The sequence below is a fragment of the Eleutherodactylus coqui genome, chromosome 5 (genome assembly GCF_035609145.1).
Source record: "Eleutherodactylus coqui strain aEleCoq1 chromosome 5, aEleCoq1.hap1, whole genome shotgun sequence".
In the NCBI taxonomy this organism is placed as follows: domain Eukaryota; kingdom Metazoa; phylum Chordata; class Amphibia; order Anura; family Eleutherodactylidae; genus Eleutherodactylus; species Eleutherodactylus coqui.
In genome coordinates, this window is record NC_089841.1 from 267,253,883 (window position 1) to 267,270,234 (window position 16,352).

Here is a 16,352-nt window from a genome sequence, read left to right on the forward strand (position 1 = left end):
AATTTGTAGATACCTTCTGCGGTGAAGGAGAACTTTTAATGTAGAATGGGTTATTGGCTTGTTCTTCTTTCCGTGCAGCAAGTCTCTGTGGAATAAAACAAGCAGCAAGGTAGATTAATTAGGTGATCAGAAATCAATTACTAATGTTTCCAGTAGAGGACGTTACTAAAGTTTCTATATTTAATCATGTCATTGGGTGTAACTTACTCATAAGACTGTATTGTAATGTAGAACTGTTATAGGAATACATCTACTAAGATATACCAACCCTTGCCATCTCTTCTTCATCCATCTCCGGACGGGAGGACTTCCCATGCACCTGCTTTTCATCATGAAAGATCGCTTTAGGCTTTTCATCTTCTGATTCGCTATCTGATGGAGGCTCATTGATCCAGGCATCCAGGTCTAAACTGAAAAGAAACGTTGGAAGTATTAATCCTTCAGCTGTGATAGGCACAATCGAAATTGGGAATTTCTCAGCAGAGTTCAAAAACACTAAAAGTAGTAAGAGGTAGAATTGGGGGCCTCCAGATGACATTTCAGAGCAAACGTGATTCCACACAGACTCTAGTCAAGCAGCCTTAGCAGACATGGAATCACAAAAGGCTTACAATGCTGTATTATGCTGTCTAAACGTTATAGCAGAATTGGAATGGTGTAAAGCTAATGGGACTGGCGGGTTAGCTCTGCAGCTACAACCTTGCTAACTTTATGCTTGTTTTTTCCTTTCTTCATACTCAGGTCCAGCTCTTGGTGCTCTCAATGTGTCAAGTGGGCAGTCCATAACACTGTCAAAAGGGTGACACTGGACCATCAGTCAAGTCCTATATTGCCCATAAAGTAACATAGTATGTAAGGAAAAAAAAAATTATTTCCCGCCTCCAATCTGGCAATCTGAAGAATCCCCGGATCACCGACCCTTTTGGAATTATTGATAACATGTAGTATTGTATCGCTCAAGACAGACGTCCTGGCCCCTCTTGTACTCTTATTGAATTGGTCATGACCACATCCTTAGGAGAGCGTTCCATAGTCTCACCTCTTACAGTAAAGAACCCCCCTTCTATGTTGTTGTAGAAACTTTCTTTCCTTTAGATATAGAGGGCGCCCTCTTGTTATAGTCACAGTCCCGAGTATAATAGATGGGAGAGTTCTCTGTATTGTTCCCAGATATATCCATACACAGATCGCCCCTCAGCAGTCTTTTCTAAACTAAATAATCACAATTTTGATAGTCACTCTGGGTATTGTAGTCCGCCCATTCAATTAGTTTAATTGCTCACCTTTGTACCCGCTCAAGCTCAGATATATCCTAAAACGGTCCACAATATTACGTGTGTGATCTGGCCAGTGACTTGTAAAGAAGAACAATGTTCTCGCCATGCGCCCCTAGACCTTTTGATGCACCCCAATGATTTTATTTGCCTTGGCAGCAGCTGCCTGACACTGGTTGCTCCAGTTAGGCTTACAGTTATTCCCTGCCCATGTGCAGAAACTTACATTTATCAGTGTAAACCTAATTTGCCACTTTTCTGCCCCCAATTTATATAGATCCTCTCCAAACCACCTTGTGTCCTCTCATGTCAATATCTTTAGTTTTGTATCATCTGCAATTGTTGAAATTTTACTGCACAATTCTACTAGGTGATTAATATGTTAAGCATAGTATCCAAAACCGAACCCTGTGGTACCCCCACTAGTGAAAATGACCCCTCTAATACTGCCCCCTGTGGTACCCAACTAGTAACTGTCACCAAATCAGTGTATGTACTATTTATAACCCCCTCTGCTTTATATCACTGACCATTTACTTACAGGAGGAAAATGGTGAATGATGTTGAGAAGGCTGAACTTTAAATTCCTCTTTTGTATCTGTTTTCTTTCAGAAAGTCGATGGAACATCAACTGATCTTCCCTGTGCTACAGGGGGGAATAAAAGAATGCAGGCTATCTGTAAGGAGAGGGATGGTAAGGGAACACTTAGCCAACTTAAATGAATTCAAGTCTCAAGGTCCAATTCCTGGAGAACAGGAGAAGTTCCAGAAGATTTGGTTGATCAGGGAAATGCGGTGGATATAGTTTATCTTGACCTTAGTAAAGCATTCGACAAAGTATCTCATACCATGCTTATTAAAAAAAATGACCAAATATGGGATTGGCAAGGCAACTGTTAGGTGGATGCAGAACTGGCTGAGTGATCGTACTCAAAGAGTGGTCATAAATGGCTGCACATCCAAGTGGAAGAATGTATCAAGTGGGGACCACAAGGCTCTGTCCTGGGCCCAGTGTTGTTCAACATTTTTATAAATGATCTGGAGGAGAGATTTGATGGGAAACTGATCACATTCGCTGATGACACAAAGCTAGGAGGGATAGCTAACACTAGGGAAGAGAGAGAGAGAGAGTATTCAAAAAGATCTAGATAAGCTTGAACAGTGGGCCGCGACTAACAGAATGGTATTTAACAAGGAGAAATGCAAAGTCCTACATCTGGGGGAAAAAAAAATGAAAAGAGCACATACAGAATGGGAGGAATTGGGATAACGCTTTTCAATTAAACAGGTCTTACGCATAGCATGGATGAAGGCTTCTCCCAGTACCTAGTTCAAATACTCTTCCAACCATCCAGACCTCTTCTCCCAGCACATCGGCACCCTCCCAATTGAGATGCAACCCATCTCTACGGTAGAGTCTATAGCCAACAGCAAAGTCAGTCCAGTTCTCCAGGGACCCAAATCCCTCCTTCATACACCAACTCTGGAGCCACTTGTTTACCTCCCTAATCTCCAGCTGCCTTGCTGGTGTGGCACAGGTAGTATTTCAGAAACTACTACTTTGGAGGTCCTTGCTCTAAGCTTACATCCTAGTACCCTGAAATCATTTTTAAAGGACTTTCCACCTACCTCTAACTTAGTCATTGGTACCAATGTGTACCATGACTACTGTGCCCTCACCAGCCCCTCCTGTCAACCCGATCCGCACTGTGTCGAACTCGAACACCAGAAAGACAACGCGCTGTTCAACGATCCCGATCTTTGTGGCGGATTGCCCTGTCTGTCCCCCTAATAGAGTCCCTCCCCCCCCCCCCCCACCAGGACCTGTCTAGCCTGCCCTGCGCACCTATTCCTGTTCTTTCTGGAGCAGACATCCCCACGGCGGTGGATTTTAATACAAATGACGAATCCAAAGTCCCCCTTATGACACAGTAGTTATGTCAGGCACACACACTCAATCAGCTAATAGGCTCACTTAGGTTTGGGTTGATTACAAGTCTTCCCTGAAGTGCTTCTGAAGTTCCTCCTCTGTTTGGAGTGGACAGTTTCATAGGTGCAATTTATAAGAACCTGGCTGAGTCACCCCGCCCCTAATTAATCAAATCAATGGAGACTGCAAACCACAAGACGACTGTGCGCGTTTTTAAATGTTACAATGCTTATTATCACCCACCAATATACCCCGTTAGCACAAAGTATTTAACCTGAAGCGCTTCTGTTCGCTATCTGTTTGGAATGGCACATTGACATTACTGAGAGCAGTATCTAAAGGAGATTCAGGCAAGCGGAGGTGGTGCGGAGGAGCAGAGCAGCCACAACTACTGACTTTACACCAGAACAGGGTTTCTTTAAAATAAAAAAAGAAAAACACCGGAATGCCACAGATCAGACCAGCTGGATTTTGAAACAAAACCGAAATCCAATCAGAATATATGTGGAATGAAAAATAAGAAATTCTGCTATGCTGGGAAGAAAAACAAAACCAGCAGCAAGTCTACTGAGCAGAGACGTCCACGACATACCCGTCCGGAACAGGAACTTTCTTCTGAGCCTTTGGAGCAACAGGGTTTAATTCTCCAGCAAACAAGGCCATGACTTCCTCAGATACAGGAACCTTCTTTGCCTGCAGCTTCTGTATATATTTCACAAGCTGTAATATACAGGAAGCCTACAAAGAAAAGAAACAATACTTAAAGCGATGCCAACTGATAGGCAACAATCCAAACAAACACAACATTCTGATGGTTTGTGGGTGGGAGAAAAAACAAAATTTCATATATTTGCAAATATGTTCATCCCGTTTTCTTAGAAAGGTCCTTCAAAAAAGCAGCAGATCAGTGTGTCGCCTCCTGCTGGAGGAGCATCACAGCGAGTGGTCAGATCCTCTGTGGAAGCATTGCAAATGAACATCATATAGTGCCGACATGGATATGGTAGCTCTGGAATCCTCATCATTAGTAAATGCACATCTGTTCAGGCCTCTTGGGTGCATCAATTACCAGCTTCCTCTACATGCAGACAGCTAGGAGCACATCAGGAGCCTCCACCTACACTGAAGAGCCTGAGCAAACGTAGCTAACCCCCCGAACCTCTCACAAGGGAACCAGTCACCACATTTGAGCCCAATACTACATTATGGGGAGCAGTGCTCATACTCACCAGGCACTATACTCCAGCGCAGTGTGGCCATTCGCACACAGAGCGGCTCTGCGGCTGGCCGTGTATGCGCACTCCCCATGAAGAGCATGCGCACATAGCTGGCTGAAAGGAGTCACGTTGCGTGTGTACCGCAACTTTGTTGGGGATACAGCGCTGGAACAGAGAGCCCAGCAACTATGCAATGCTGCTATCTGGACACCATTGCCTCACTTTTGAGCCCTGTAATGTAGTTTATGGGTTACAGGTGCCCTTTAAAGTGAATATTCAGGGCAGGCCATCAGTTGTACCTGCATTATTCATACAAGAACAGAAAAGTAAAAAAAAAAAAAAGTTCAAAATGATCAAAAGATGGAAAATGAAACGTTATTACCGCTACACGGAAGCCAACTGCTACTTACCCTCTCCTGAACCTCCAAGTCCGCACTTTGTACGAATTGGGGGAGTCTGTCAATCATGAGCTGGGTGATCCCCTGCGCCCCTTCCTGCTCGCCCTCCTGCTCTTTGCATTGCAGCATACAAGAATATAATTTAACCACATTTTGCACATAAACCGCCTGGATGTGCCCCGGCAGAGTGGTGACCTTCGGCCTCAGCATCGCCTCCAATGTTTGCTGTGGTTCTGGGAGGTGTCTTAAGAGATAGGAAAAAAAATAAACAGTTACAAAAAGCACTAAATAATATAAATAATGGGTGCACTAAAAAAATGCAAGTCTACAAAACCTCATTTGTGGAGTTATAACAACCCCTGGTTACTGATCACCCCGAGCTCTTCTCGCTCAAAGCTAAAAGGGGTTGTCCCGCGGCAGCAAGTGGGTCTATACACTTCTGTATGGCCATATTAATGCACTTTGTAATGTACATTGTGCATTAATTATGAGCCATACAGAAGTTATCAAAAGTTTTTCACTTACCTGCTCCGTTGTTGGCGTCCTCGTCTCCATGGTTGTCGTCTAATTTTCGCCGTCTAATGGCCAAATTAGACGCGCTTGCGCAGTCCGGGTCTTCTTATCTTCTCAATGAGGCTCCGTGTAGCTCCGCCCCGTCACGTGCCGATTCCAGCCAATCAGGAGGCTGGAATCGGCAATGGACCGCACAGAAGCCCTGCGGTCCACCGAGGGAGAAGATGCCGGCGGCCATCTTCAGCCGGTAAGTAAGAAGTCACCGGAGCGCGGGGATTCAGGTAAGCGCTGTGCGGATTTTTCTTTAGGTCCCTGCATCGGGGTTGTCTCGCGCCGAACGGAGGGGGGGGGGGGGGGTTGAAAAAAAAAAAAAAAACGTTTCGGCGCGGGACAACCCCGATGCAGGGACCTAAAGAAAAATCCGCACAGCGCTTACCTGAATCCCCGCGCTCCGGTGACTTCTTACTTACCGGCTGAAGATGGCCGCCGGCATCTTCTCCCTCGGTGGACCGCAGGGCTTCTGTGCGGTACATTGCCGATTCCAGCCTCCTGATTGGCTGGAATCGGCACGTGACGGGGCGGAGCTACACGGAGCCTCATTGAGAAGATAAGAAGACCCGGACTGCGCAAGCGCGTCTAATTTGGCCATTAGACGGCGAAAATTACATCCAAATTTTGGACGAAGAGCGCTCGTTCTACTGTAAACAGTTGTAGCCGTCGTTCTATGTTGGCTGCAGGCAAGTTTGTGGATCTTCATACTGAGTGCAAGAACGTGGCTGCAGCCATGATAGCATCTAGCCGTTAGAAGGGATAGTGAGGGTATGAATTTACAGTTATCACATCTATATGTGTGCAGAGCTGGTTTGGGGGGGGGGGGGGGGGGGCATGGATGTGACGGCTTGCTCTTTGGATTGCTTATTTGCTTTGTAGAAGTGACATCTTCATTTAAAACAGTACATTACTTCAGCTGGTGACAATGAACTGATGACAGATTCCATACTAGCAGTCACCCAACTCTCTAATGAATAGTGCATAAGGCCTTACTCTGAAAACTCTCCACAGATCCAAGCAGCTGCATAGAGGACTTCACAGATCCCGTTGCGCTGTGTGTTGCTGGCCAGCAGGTGAGCATTGTCCAGTAATGTGGCCATCTGTGATACCGCAAACTTCCGAATAGCTTTCACTCGTATAGCAACGTCCAGCATCTGAGCAGCTATGAGATGGCCATGGCGTGTCCCTTCTAGACGAGTGAGTTCTACCAGAATACTAATATACCTACAGGGGGGGAAAAAAGGAAAAGATTGACATATATATCTTGCATAGAAGTTTTTAACATGCTGCACAAGCAGAAATACAACCCAAACCAAGTTACAGCTGATCTCACACAAAGGTATTCAGAACCATTTACAGTTTTAGCAGCTTTAACGAGAGCGGAGGGCGGCCGAAGCAGCGGCAGGTTTGTCCATGTGAGGGGCCAGCAGTAGGACAATGGAAGCTAGGCTAGCTATAAAATATATAGATTTAATTATAGAGCTAGCCTAGCTTCCATTGTCCTACGGCTGGCCCCTCATATGGACAAAACTGGCCGCTACTCTACTACTCTACCGCTATGAAATTTGCCACGACCATTCTTTACGTCCTAATAGGAACAGTCAGGCTGGGTTCACACAGGGCGGATTCCCGTCGGAAATCTCGCGGTTTGGCCGCAGCACAAACCGCGAGACCTCCGCCGGGAGAACCGCCGCGGTTTAAGCGGCCCGGCCGCTTGCTTTTCCGTTGTGGCCGGCGCTCCCATAGAGGAGAGCGCGGCCACAAAACAAAAAAGGAAAAAGGTAAATAGACATGCTGCCGCGGTTTCAGCCGGACTTACCGCAGCGGATTGGCCGTCCCGTGTGGACGAGGTTTCTGAGAAATCTCGTCCACATGGCTGGCTAATCCCCAGATTAGCGGCTGCGGGCGGATTTGCCGCGGCAAAGCCGCCCTGTGTGAACCCAGCCTAAAGGGGCTGCAACTTCAATATTCTGCTCTAAGCATGGACAACGGTTAAGTACCGCTATTTTTGTTTTATCAGTTACTAAAAAGGAGCAAGTCGAAAAATGACAGCATTTTTTCCACTGCAACTGGAAAATTTTAACATATCTGACATTTTCGGTGGAAGTTTTTCAAAAAAGTTATTGGAATAATATATAAAGTTTAGCATTCCCAGCTCTTTGTTAAAAAACATCCTAAATACTTTGTGAGTGGTTCATACCTTACAGGAATAGAAGGGTTAGGAATAGGGGAAAAACAATGTGGCTCAAAGATGTAAAGGGGGCAAAACGGCAGCGAAGCAGCACTAGAGGTCAGAGCCAGTATTGCTGGCTATTTAATAATAATTTGCACTAAACGGCAAATTAGTCTTTTAAATACCCAACTCCTCAAGCAATTTCTGTTACAAAAGACTTATATGTGTGTATACCTTCCTCAGTTGCTCAACATACAAGTAAATGAGGTCAACAGTCTGACTGACAGCTTTGAGCGATCATTTTGCATAAACTATTAAGTAGCTACTTAAGTAACAATTAGGTGTGCAAATGAAGCCTCAGCTGAATGCAGTTAATAGCCCAAGGGCTCTTATCTGTGCTCAGATCCTTTGTTCTCCATGGGGAAACAATGCTATCAGCACTCCCCATGGAGAACTTCTGATAAGAGTGAATGACAATTTTTAGGTTGGACTGAATTTAATGATCAGCTAGCAGTACAGATGGGCGCACATTTACATGCACTGATGATCGCTAAAATGATAGCCGATGAGCGATTTTTTAGCAATCGGCTGGTGTAAATGGGCCTTTAGAAGGATTGGTGTGCTTTTAGCCAGAACAATTATTCATAATAAGTGGTTGATAAATCACCTTTTTTTCTCCTTACACTATTTATGTCCCTGTAGGGGACCTGAACCGTAGCAGCTATGATAAAGCATTGCAAGACTTCTGTTTTGCAATGCCTTATCACTTGTAATAGCGATCATAGGCAATGGCAAAGTAGGACTCCTGTAACTGGCGTCCTGTTGCCATGGCATACAGTCAGCCCTCTACGATTACATCACGGGGGTCCGATGACATCTCAGAGGCAGCACTCTCCCTCTGCGAAGCCTTTACATGTTGAAAGCTATATTGAGGCACGCATGGGGGTAGCAGCAGGGATCACGGTCCTCATTAACCCCCACTGTTGCAGCGGTAGGCAAGCTACTGGTAACAGCCAGGTCACTCCTCATCCCACACCATCCACAGGACAAGTTACATCCTGTTGCATTAAGTACCACACTGCCATGATGTACCCTTACTTCCAGTGCCGTTAAGGGGTAAAGAGAGGTTGTGAACATTCCCATTATTTATCCTCTGCTTCCAGGTTATTAAAAAAGTTGATAATTTTTAGCACACTTAAATACCATCAAGTCATGCAAGCAATATTAAGAAAAATTCAAGCATGCACTCAAGTACTGACCACTCGAAGTTGGTGATGTACTGGTAGTTAGACTGGCTACATATATCAATTATTTTGGTCAGTAATTCATCCCTATAGGCAGTTCCTTCTGCTTTGTCAACATGAATCATTAGCTTCTTGACGATCTCCATCAAGTTCTTCTTAGACACCTGTACAGACACAAGACAGTCGAAAACCAACCTTATTAATGCAAGCTTATTGGCCGGTCAATACATTTCAGGGCCCGTGAGCTACCTTACCATTCCATAAAGAAGATCCAGCGCTCGCAGTCTAATGGACTCATCCCTGTCATCCAGACACTGGAGGATCAGATCTTTGTGGGACTGGACGGACTTGGGATGAGTCTTCAAGATCTTGGACATCGCAAGCAATCCTAAATACTTCACTGCCAAAAAGAGTGCATCATTAGCAATACTCTGGGGATGAGAGAAGGACAGTAGTTGGCCCTGAACAGGTCACTACTTACAATTCTGGTCCGAATCTTCAATAAGAATCCTTAGTTTCTGAACACACAGCTACAAAAGGAAATAAAGGTTTAGTACTGTAACAAACATGTAGATGCCGAATACAAGTATGGAGATGGCACACATCATAGCAATAATATACGGATGCATCTTCTAATCTGCTTGGACTCAACGATTACCATGTGAGCTGTTGGCCCATCTTGTTAACGCACACGCTACATACAGGAAGACTTTCAGAAGAGTCATAAGATTATGTTCACACGTGGCAGATTACAGCAATGGGAGCCTGACGATCTAGTCCATACATCAGAAGGGGCGGCACGGCAGCAGGTCGGTGGGTTTCTGTAAGCCTCAGAGGAATGGGCCAGGAACAAAGTTCTGCACTAAGTCTACTGTGTGTGACTATAGACCAATCTGACAGGCCCTCCAAATGGAGACATTGTAAAGGGGTAGTTCTCAGGACAGGTCATTAAATAGTTGATCAGCGGGGTCCCCGCTAATCGCTTGTCTGCTGGTTCCACTGTCGGTGCAGACAGAGCTAGAAGCAAACAGATACCCATAGTGCAGCAGCTGAGATTGGCAATTCCGGCACTGATCCTGTAGCATTCAGCAAGGGCTGCGCCTGCATTACCAACCCGGGAAGCCGCACTACAGACAGAGCCACAAGTAGACCTAGGCCTCCCTCACACAGGGCGTTTTGTACAGCGTTTAGCGCTGCCTTTTCAGCCCAGCGCTAAACGCTGTACAACACTCCCATTCATTTCAATGGGTCTGCTCACACAGCGCTGAAAACGCAGCGCCTTCCAACGCTGCGCTTTGACAGCGATGCAAGTTCTACTTTTGGGCGTTTTCAGCCCTGTGTCGCCCATTAAAATGAATGGGCAGCGGTTTTAGCACTGTAACACTTGGTGCCGCGTTTTTGGCAGCGTTAACCGCTCGCCGATTTTCGGGGTGAGGGCTTGCAAAAGAAGCCCTCACCCGGAAAATCAGTCCCAGCTAGGTAGAGAGAAAAAAAAAGCAATACTCAGCGAGCCGCTGCAGTCCGGGTCGCGGCCACTGGTCTGGGCTTCCTCTGCACTCAAGTCTATTGCCGTAGGCCAGGTTTGAGAACCCTGCCTCCAGCAATAGAGTGCTGTGATTGGTTGTCGGCACTTGCTCGATGCCCAATCACAACCCTTCATTGACTGTCTCAGCCAATCAGAGCTTGCCGGCGCTGATTGGCTGAGACAGTCAATGAAGGGCTGTGATTGTTTAGTTGGTTGAAGCAGCATGTATTTAACTGGCAAAGGTCTTCAGGGACTGCTCCGAGTGAGGACTATTGTTAGTCCACATTTTCAGGTGCAGCTTTAAAGGGAACCTGTCACCTGCCCAAGTCACCATAAACTAACTTATAGTACTGGCAGGAGACAAGGAGCCCAGTGTTGTACATTTCATACTCTACCGGAATTCAGCAATGGGAACCAGGAAATGTATATTACGTCACAGGAAAAAACCCCGGACGGCTGGAGGAGCCAGGAGAGGAGATAATGTGGTAACAAGACTGCTTGAGGAAGCTAAGGCCAGCGGAGACACTTAATTGCTGAGCTCTGATTAGACTGCGGCAGCCTCCAGTATATAGGCTGCTGCAGCCTGTAAGCTTTACATCGCAGGAGAGACCAGAAGCTGTGGTGCTGGGCGCAGCGGGGAGTCGGGAGAGGCGAGTGCACAATCTGTTATTTTTACACTTCAGCAGCGTAAAAATTAAAAAAAGGCCACACAACTCGGACACCCCCTTTAACCCTTTATTAGTAAATTTTCCTTGCCCATATCTAGAACTTCAGTGAGAGCTTTGAGCAGTTCTACACACTGTAGCTCAGCAGTGAATGACAGTTCACGTGACAGACTATCCACATGCATAGGAAGATGCTAAGTTATGCCTTCCAGAAAGCCCATAAGCACAGAAAGATTCAGGAGGATCACAATGTGTGTGCAGCAAACCACCCCAAGACAGTACAAGACAGATGAGTATTTTATGCAATCATATTGGAAAATCCTAAACAGAATTTTGTTGACAGGAGCTGCTTAAAGTATTGAAAACTTGACTCCTCTAGAAAGAATAATTCAATCTTTTTGGTAGAATCCCACTTAAGGGGTCTCCGGGCACAAAATTGAAATCTGCTGAAATCTAGGAGGTGCAGGTTTTTCAAAGTAGCAAAAACCTGTACCTTTTTATCTGATCTGCCACTGTGTTTGCATGCATCACTAACACAGTAGCATGCATAAAAGTTTGCTTCCTGGCCAGTGCTTTGGCTCCACCCACTTACTGGCAGCAGCGCCAAAGAAAGCCTGCTGAAGCTGGCAGACAGGAGCTTCAGCACTCTTAACTGCACATGAGCAATACAGCGCAGCACTTCACTTCTTCCTGCCATCATGCACTGCTCACAGCAGGAAGTTGCAGGCTGTAGTTCACTTTGCTGGTCGAGAATGCTCAGTCCCAGCACCCTAGGCAGGAGTAACTGGAAACTAATGAGAGGTTCAGCAGTGACAAAGCACAAACCAGCTGCACAACCTGCTCTTCAGTTACCAAGAGGCCAGACCAAATGGAACCTGCAGTCTGCTGCTGAAGCTAAACCGACTCTTGCTGCCCCCAGCACATAGGAATAAAGGTTTAGCAGTTAATAGTCATGTTGCACTATTGCTTTGCACATAACTCTGCAGGCTTCATCCAAGTTTCTCATTGGCTTGTAAGAATACCCCTTTAAAGGGCTTTTCCAATTGTCAAAAAATAAATAATTGTCCGAGTACAGCTGCTGTGTGTGAAACAATAGAAGCTCGGGCAATCCAGCGCTGCAGCTCCACAGGCTCCTGGGCCATGAGTAGCTACTACCCGACATCATAGCTCCCAGCATCTGAGTGGTGATGCCGGGCGAATGGCATGTGACCACTGCAGCCTACGATTGGCTGCAGCAGTCAGGTGGTAGCTGATCCTACACAAGTCAGGCAGGACCGTTACCTCTTTAAATATAGGAATCCAAAATACATCAGGGGTGATTACATTACTGGGCAGCACACAGAAACATCTCCACCCCCCACGTCACATGGGCAGAAGTAGAGCGTTCAATATGAAAGTGTACAATTCACTTACCTGAATGCTTGCACTGTGGTTGGGCATCCCTGATGACAGCGATATTAAGACTGTGAAACAAATTACAAATACCTTTAATTCATTGGGAGATAGAATTTTTTTTTAGTTAATTCTGCTTAATAGATCTAAGACTCGCTGTATAATGGTAGCCAGAGACTCCGGTAGGACAACTTCTAGATAGGATTCTTACATGCAACTAAGACAGTTACAACGGTTTGGCCAAGAATAGTGACAGTATCAGAAAAGCCTCACCAATAATAGATCGAGAATATAAAAAAATAAGAGATCCATTTGTATGTGATCTTAAAGAGGCATTCCAGTTGTCAAGCAAATTGTCAAAAAAATCCAGCAATAAAAAAGGTGTTAGCGCCATGTTGATGCACAGCTGGTAATGGGTATAAATCCCACAGCCATTACCTTCTTATGTTCTTCAATTCTGCCTCCCCACATCACCATTTTCCAATGTGGCCGCCACATCCCTGATCTGCAACTTGAAATTACATTTTGTACCAATTCCCTGCACATCCCCGCTAAGCACTGCTCTGTTATTGGTCAGAAATCCGGTCCCGACAGCTGACGTGAAGAGGGAAAAAAAGCCATCTCTGGTCGTTCCTACTGAGCAAGCCCGACCTGCAGCGCCGGAATGTCCGCAGGACGTAACCAGGGCAACCTGTAAACAAACACTTCGGAAGTGCCAGGAGACTGATGGGTTTTAGAGCTACAGACAAAATCCAAAGCAGAACTACATTACAAGTTTTGATCATCCATTTGATAGCAGCTTTGCGTAACTGGAATACCCCTTTAAGTTTACTACAGAACTTTCCCCAGGATGCCTTTATAAATAAGTGCCCTTGCACAAAACTGCTATTACCCACTGATTGGCATCTCTTTCTTTCATTATCGAATGCTAACCCCCCAAAAAAAAAAAAAAAAAGTTAGACAACATTCAGCATTTATAACTGTCAGGAGGGATATGAGAAAGCATGGGCTACCTGCCCTAAAGCAGCACTCCGACAAATGTTATTATGGACACATAGCATTCTGTGTAACTTGTTTCTTCTAGAAACCCTTGCACCATCTGATCCCCAGTCTAGTGCTGCTCTCCTGTGCAGGCGAGTCATTCCCCCATATGTGAACTGCAGGACTCTCAGACACCTCTGCACACCCCTCCCTGAATGTATGCCGTGCTGCTGAGCCCAATCTCTGCCCTACCTAATGTAGCAGGACAGCAGCGATCTAGCGGACGCGCCTCTACAAGGATTAGCACCACATTTACAGAACTCGCCTGACTTCTACTGCCTGTATACACAGTCCGCTGTGTGCAGACCCTCCAGTACATTTCTACGATGCATCGTCACACTGCTTTCCCTGCCTCCTGCCTGTAAGAGCCAACGGTGAAAAACAAGCAGGAAGCATGGGAGACAGGCTGCAGCAGCATCTCCTAGAAACACACTCAGAATGGGCGTTAGGTGGGTTTGATCACTAAAAGGACAGAGAAAACGAGTTTTAGGCTCAGAAACGCAGGGCGATTACCCTTTCCGGACGCTGCATTTCCAGAGGCTTAATTGCAAATATGTGTAGCTGCAGTGCTGCATTTGAGCCGTGTCAGAGGGTAAAAAGGAGCCAAAATATGGCACATCAACTAAACCGGGGTAGACGAGAGATTTTAAGTTATTCTAGAACAGAAAGATCCCGTGTGCGCCATGTGGCTGGAGAGCTTCCTTCATTGCTTAGAGCCATTTCACCCTCTGTAGAGTCCTACAATGTACAGTTTAGCAGCTGCTCATTATTGACCAATTGTACGCTACATTACTTGGCATCAGTGCTTGGAATAGACAGAAGCAACAGAGATCCAATTGGTGAGCTTACAAGAGACGGGTGACAGAAAAACAATAGTAAAAAAATTACATGTAAGATTTGTTTCTAAAAAGTTAAGGAGGCACAAAAATATTACACATCGGATCCCGATGAACGAAAGATTCAAACTGAAAATCTTTATGGATACAAGTTGGGAACAAAAAGACAGACAATGAAAGGCAAAAATCAACAGCCAACTGAGGGCTGGATTCCAAATCACCTAGAAAATCAATTTGCAAGATTTTCATCACAGTAAGGCCCAAAATCCACGGGCGGATCTGAATTGTGGAATCTGCGTGTGAAGAACCACAAATCAAACCGCCCATAGGGAAGCATGGCCATCCACACATGAATTAAAGCATGCGGATTTGTTTCGCAGACCTTTTAGTTGAAGTCAATGGAAGCCATCCAATCCGCGGCCTGTCCGCAATTGAATTGCGGACTGGCTGCGAATGCCACAGGAAGCAGGAGTTTAAGACAAAAAACCTCTACTACCCATGGGCAATGGCACGCCAGCCAGCACTTCTGCACATATTCGCAGTGAAGAAAATAGAAGACCCGGACAGGCACACAGAAGACCCGCGGTGTCCTCTGCTATGGGCAGGGTCGAACTCCACCGTGGGCTACTGCATGTGGAATCAGATCCACCTGTGGACATGAGGCGTAACTCATAATATGACTCAGTATTGTGTATGGCTGTCCACATGTCAGTATGCACCCCCGACAATGTCTGAGCATGCTAAAGACTAGATGGCAGAGAGGGCCTTGTGGGAGTGAAAGCTCCTCCAAGATCAGATACACCAAGTAAACTGAACAGTTTGTGGTGCTACTTGGCAGAGTCAGAAACACCAATAAGGAATGTCTCAGAGGTTCATAACTGAATTCAGGTCTGGAGAAGATGAGGGTCAGACAATAGCATCAAGGCCTTCACCATACAGGAATTGCCTGCACACACTGGCCACATGAGGCTGAGCATTGTTCAGCACTAGTAGGAATCCAAGATCCATTGCACCCACATACGGTCTGATAATGACCGAGTACCTCATCCTGGTACCATTGGTTATCACGTGAAGGTTATGGGACCCTCCAAGAATATGCCTCCCCAGGCCATCACTGACCCCACGCTGGATGAGGTTGCAGGCAGCATCATGTGCATCACAGCATCTCCAAACTATCACATGTGCTCAGCATGAACTTGCTCTCATCTGTGAAGACAACAGGGCGCTAATGGTGGACTGGGCAATTCTAGTGTGCTCTGGCAAATGCCAATCATGTTGCACAGTGCTAGGATGTGAGCACAGGTCCCAGCACAAGACGTCAGGCTCTCATGCCCCCACGTTTGGTCAGAAATGTGCAGACCAGTAGACCACTGGAGGAGATTGTGAGGCTGTATCCGCACGGGCTACAAAATCTCACTACAATGTGAAGCCCATGGCTTCCAATGGGTTCTTTCACATGAGCCATGTTTTGTAGCCCATGCGGATACAGCCTTATAGTGTTCCTCCTTACACATAAGAACACATAGCCATCCAAATGCTGAGTTTATGGCCACCTCCGGTCCTGTACAACTTGCCTCATATCTGCTCCATGCTCTTGAGCCTGTACTGGAAGGCACCACAAACCTTTGACAGGACATATGACAGTGGCATCCTGGAGGAGCAGGACTACCTGTGCAACCCGACTGGGCTGTAGGTACCGCTTAATGCTACCAGTAATGACACAGACCCTAGCACAACACAAAACTAGGGGAAAATCAGGAAGGAGGAGGAAATAGAGTTGTGGCCACCACATGTAAGACACCATTTTTGGGGTACCAGCTGTCAGTTACATTTGGATCAAAATAGGAGAAGTCATTCATAATTGCTTATGCTTCCTAAACGGACAGATTGGCATCCTTGAGGTTGAAGACCGGGTTCCCTCGTGGCATCTGAATGGCAGTTTTACCACATTCGTATGGATTTTTCTAAGCATATTTTGATGTGCAAAAAACTGTCAAAAAAGTATTGTGAAACTGCCGTGTTTTGTGGTAAAAAGCATGCGTTTTTCTGACCGTTTATGTGCAGCAATAGAACCCAAGTTTCCAATGCCACGT

At 45.9% G+C, this 16,352-nt stretch overlaps 1 protein-coding gene across 1 annotated transcript in view; it reads right to left on the reverse strand.

Moving 5' to 3' along the window:
* Nucleotides 1-16,352, reverse strand: part of AP3D1 (adaptor related protein complex 3 subunit delta 1) — an 84,525-nt gene that overhangs the window by 24,633 nt on the left and 43,540 nt on the right. Inside the window, exons 10-18 of the mRNA XM_066604648.1 lie at nucleotides 12,404-12,453; nucleotides 9,282-9,330; nucleotides 9,055-9,200; nucleotides 8,816-8,964; nucleotides 6,377-6,607; nucleotides 4,832-5,063; nucleotides 3,797-3,942; nucleotides 269-410; nucleotides 14-85 (exon numbers count right to left, since the gene is read on the reverse strand). Coding sequence (XP_066460745.1) covers nucleotides 14-85; nucleotides 269-410; nucleotides 3,797-3,942; nucleotides 4,832-5,063; nucleotides 6,377-6,607; nucleotides 8,816-8,964; nucleotides 9,055-9,200; nucleotides 9,282-9,330; nucleotides 12,404-12,453 — 1,217 coding nt within the window. The remainder of the gene's footprint in view (nucleotides 1-13; nucleotides 86-268; nucleotides 411-3,796; nucleotides 3,943-4,831; nucleotides 5,064-6,376; nucleotides 6,608-8,815; nucleotides 8,965-9,054; nucleotides 9,201-9,281; nucleotides 9,331-12,403; nucleotides 12,454-16,352) is intronic.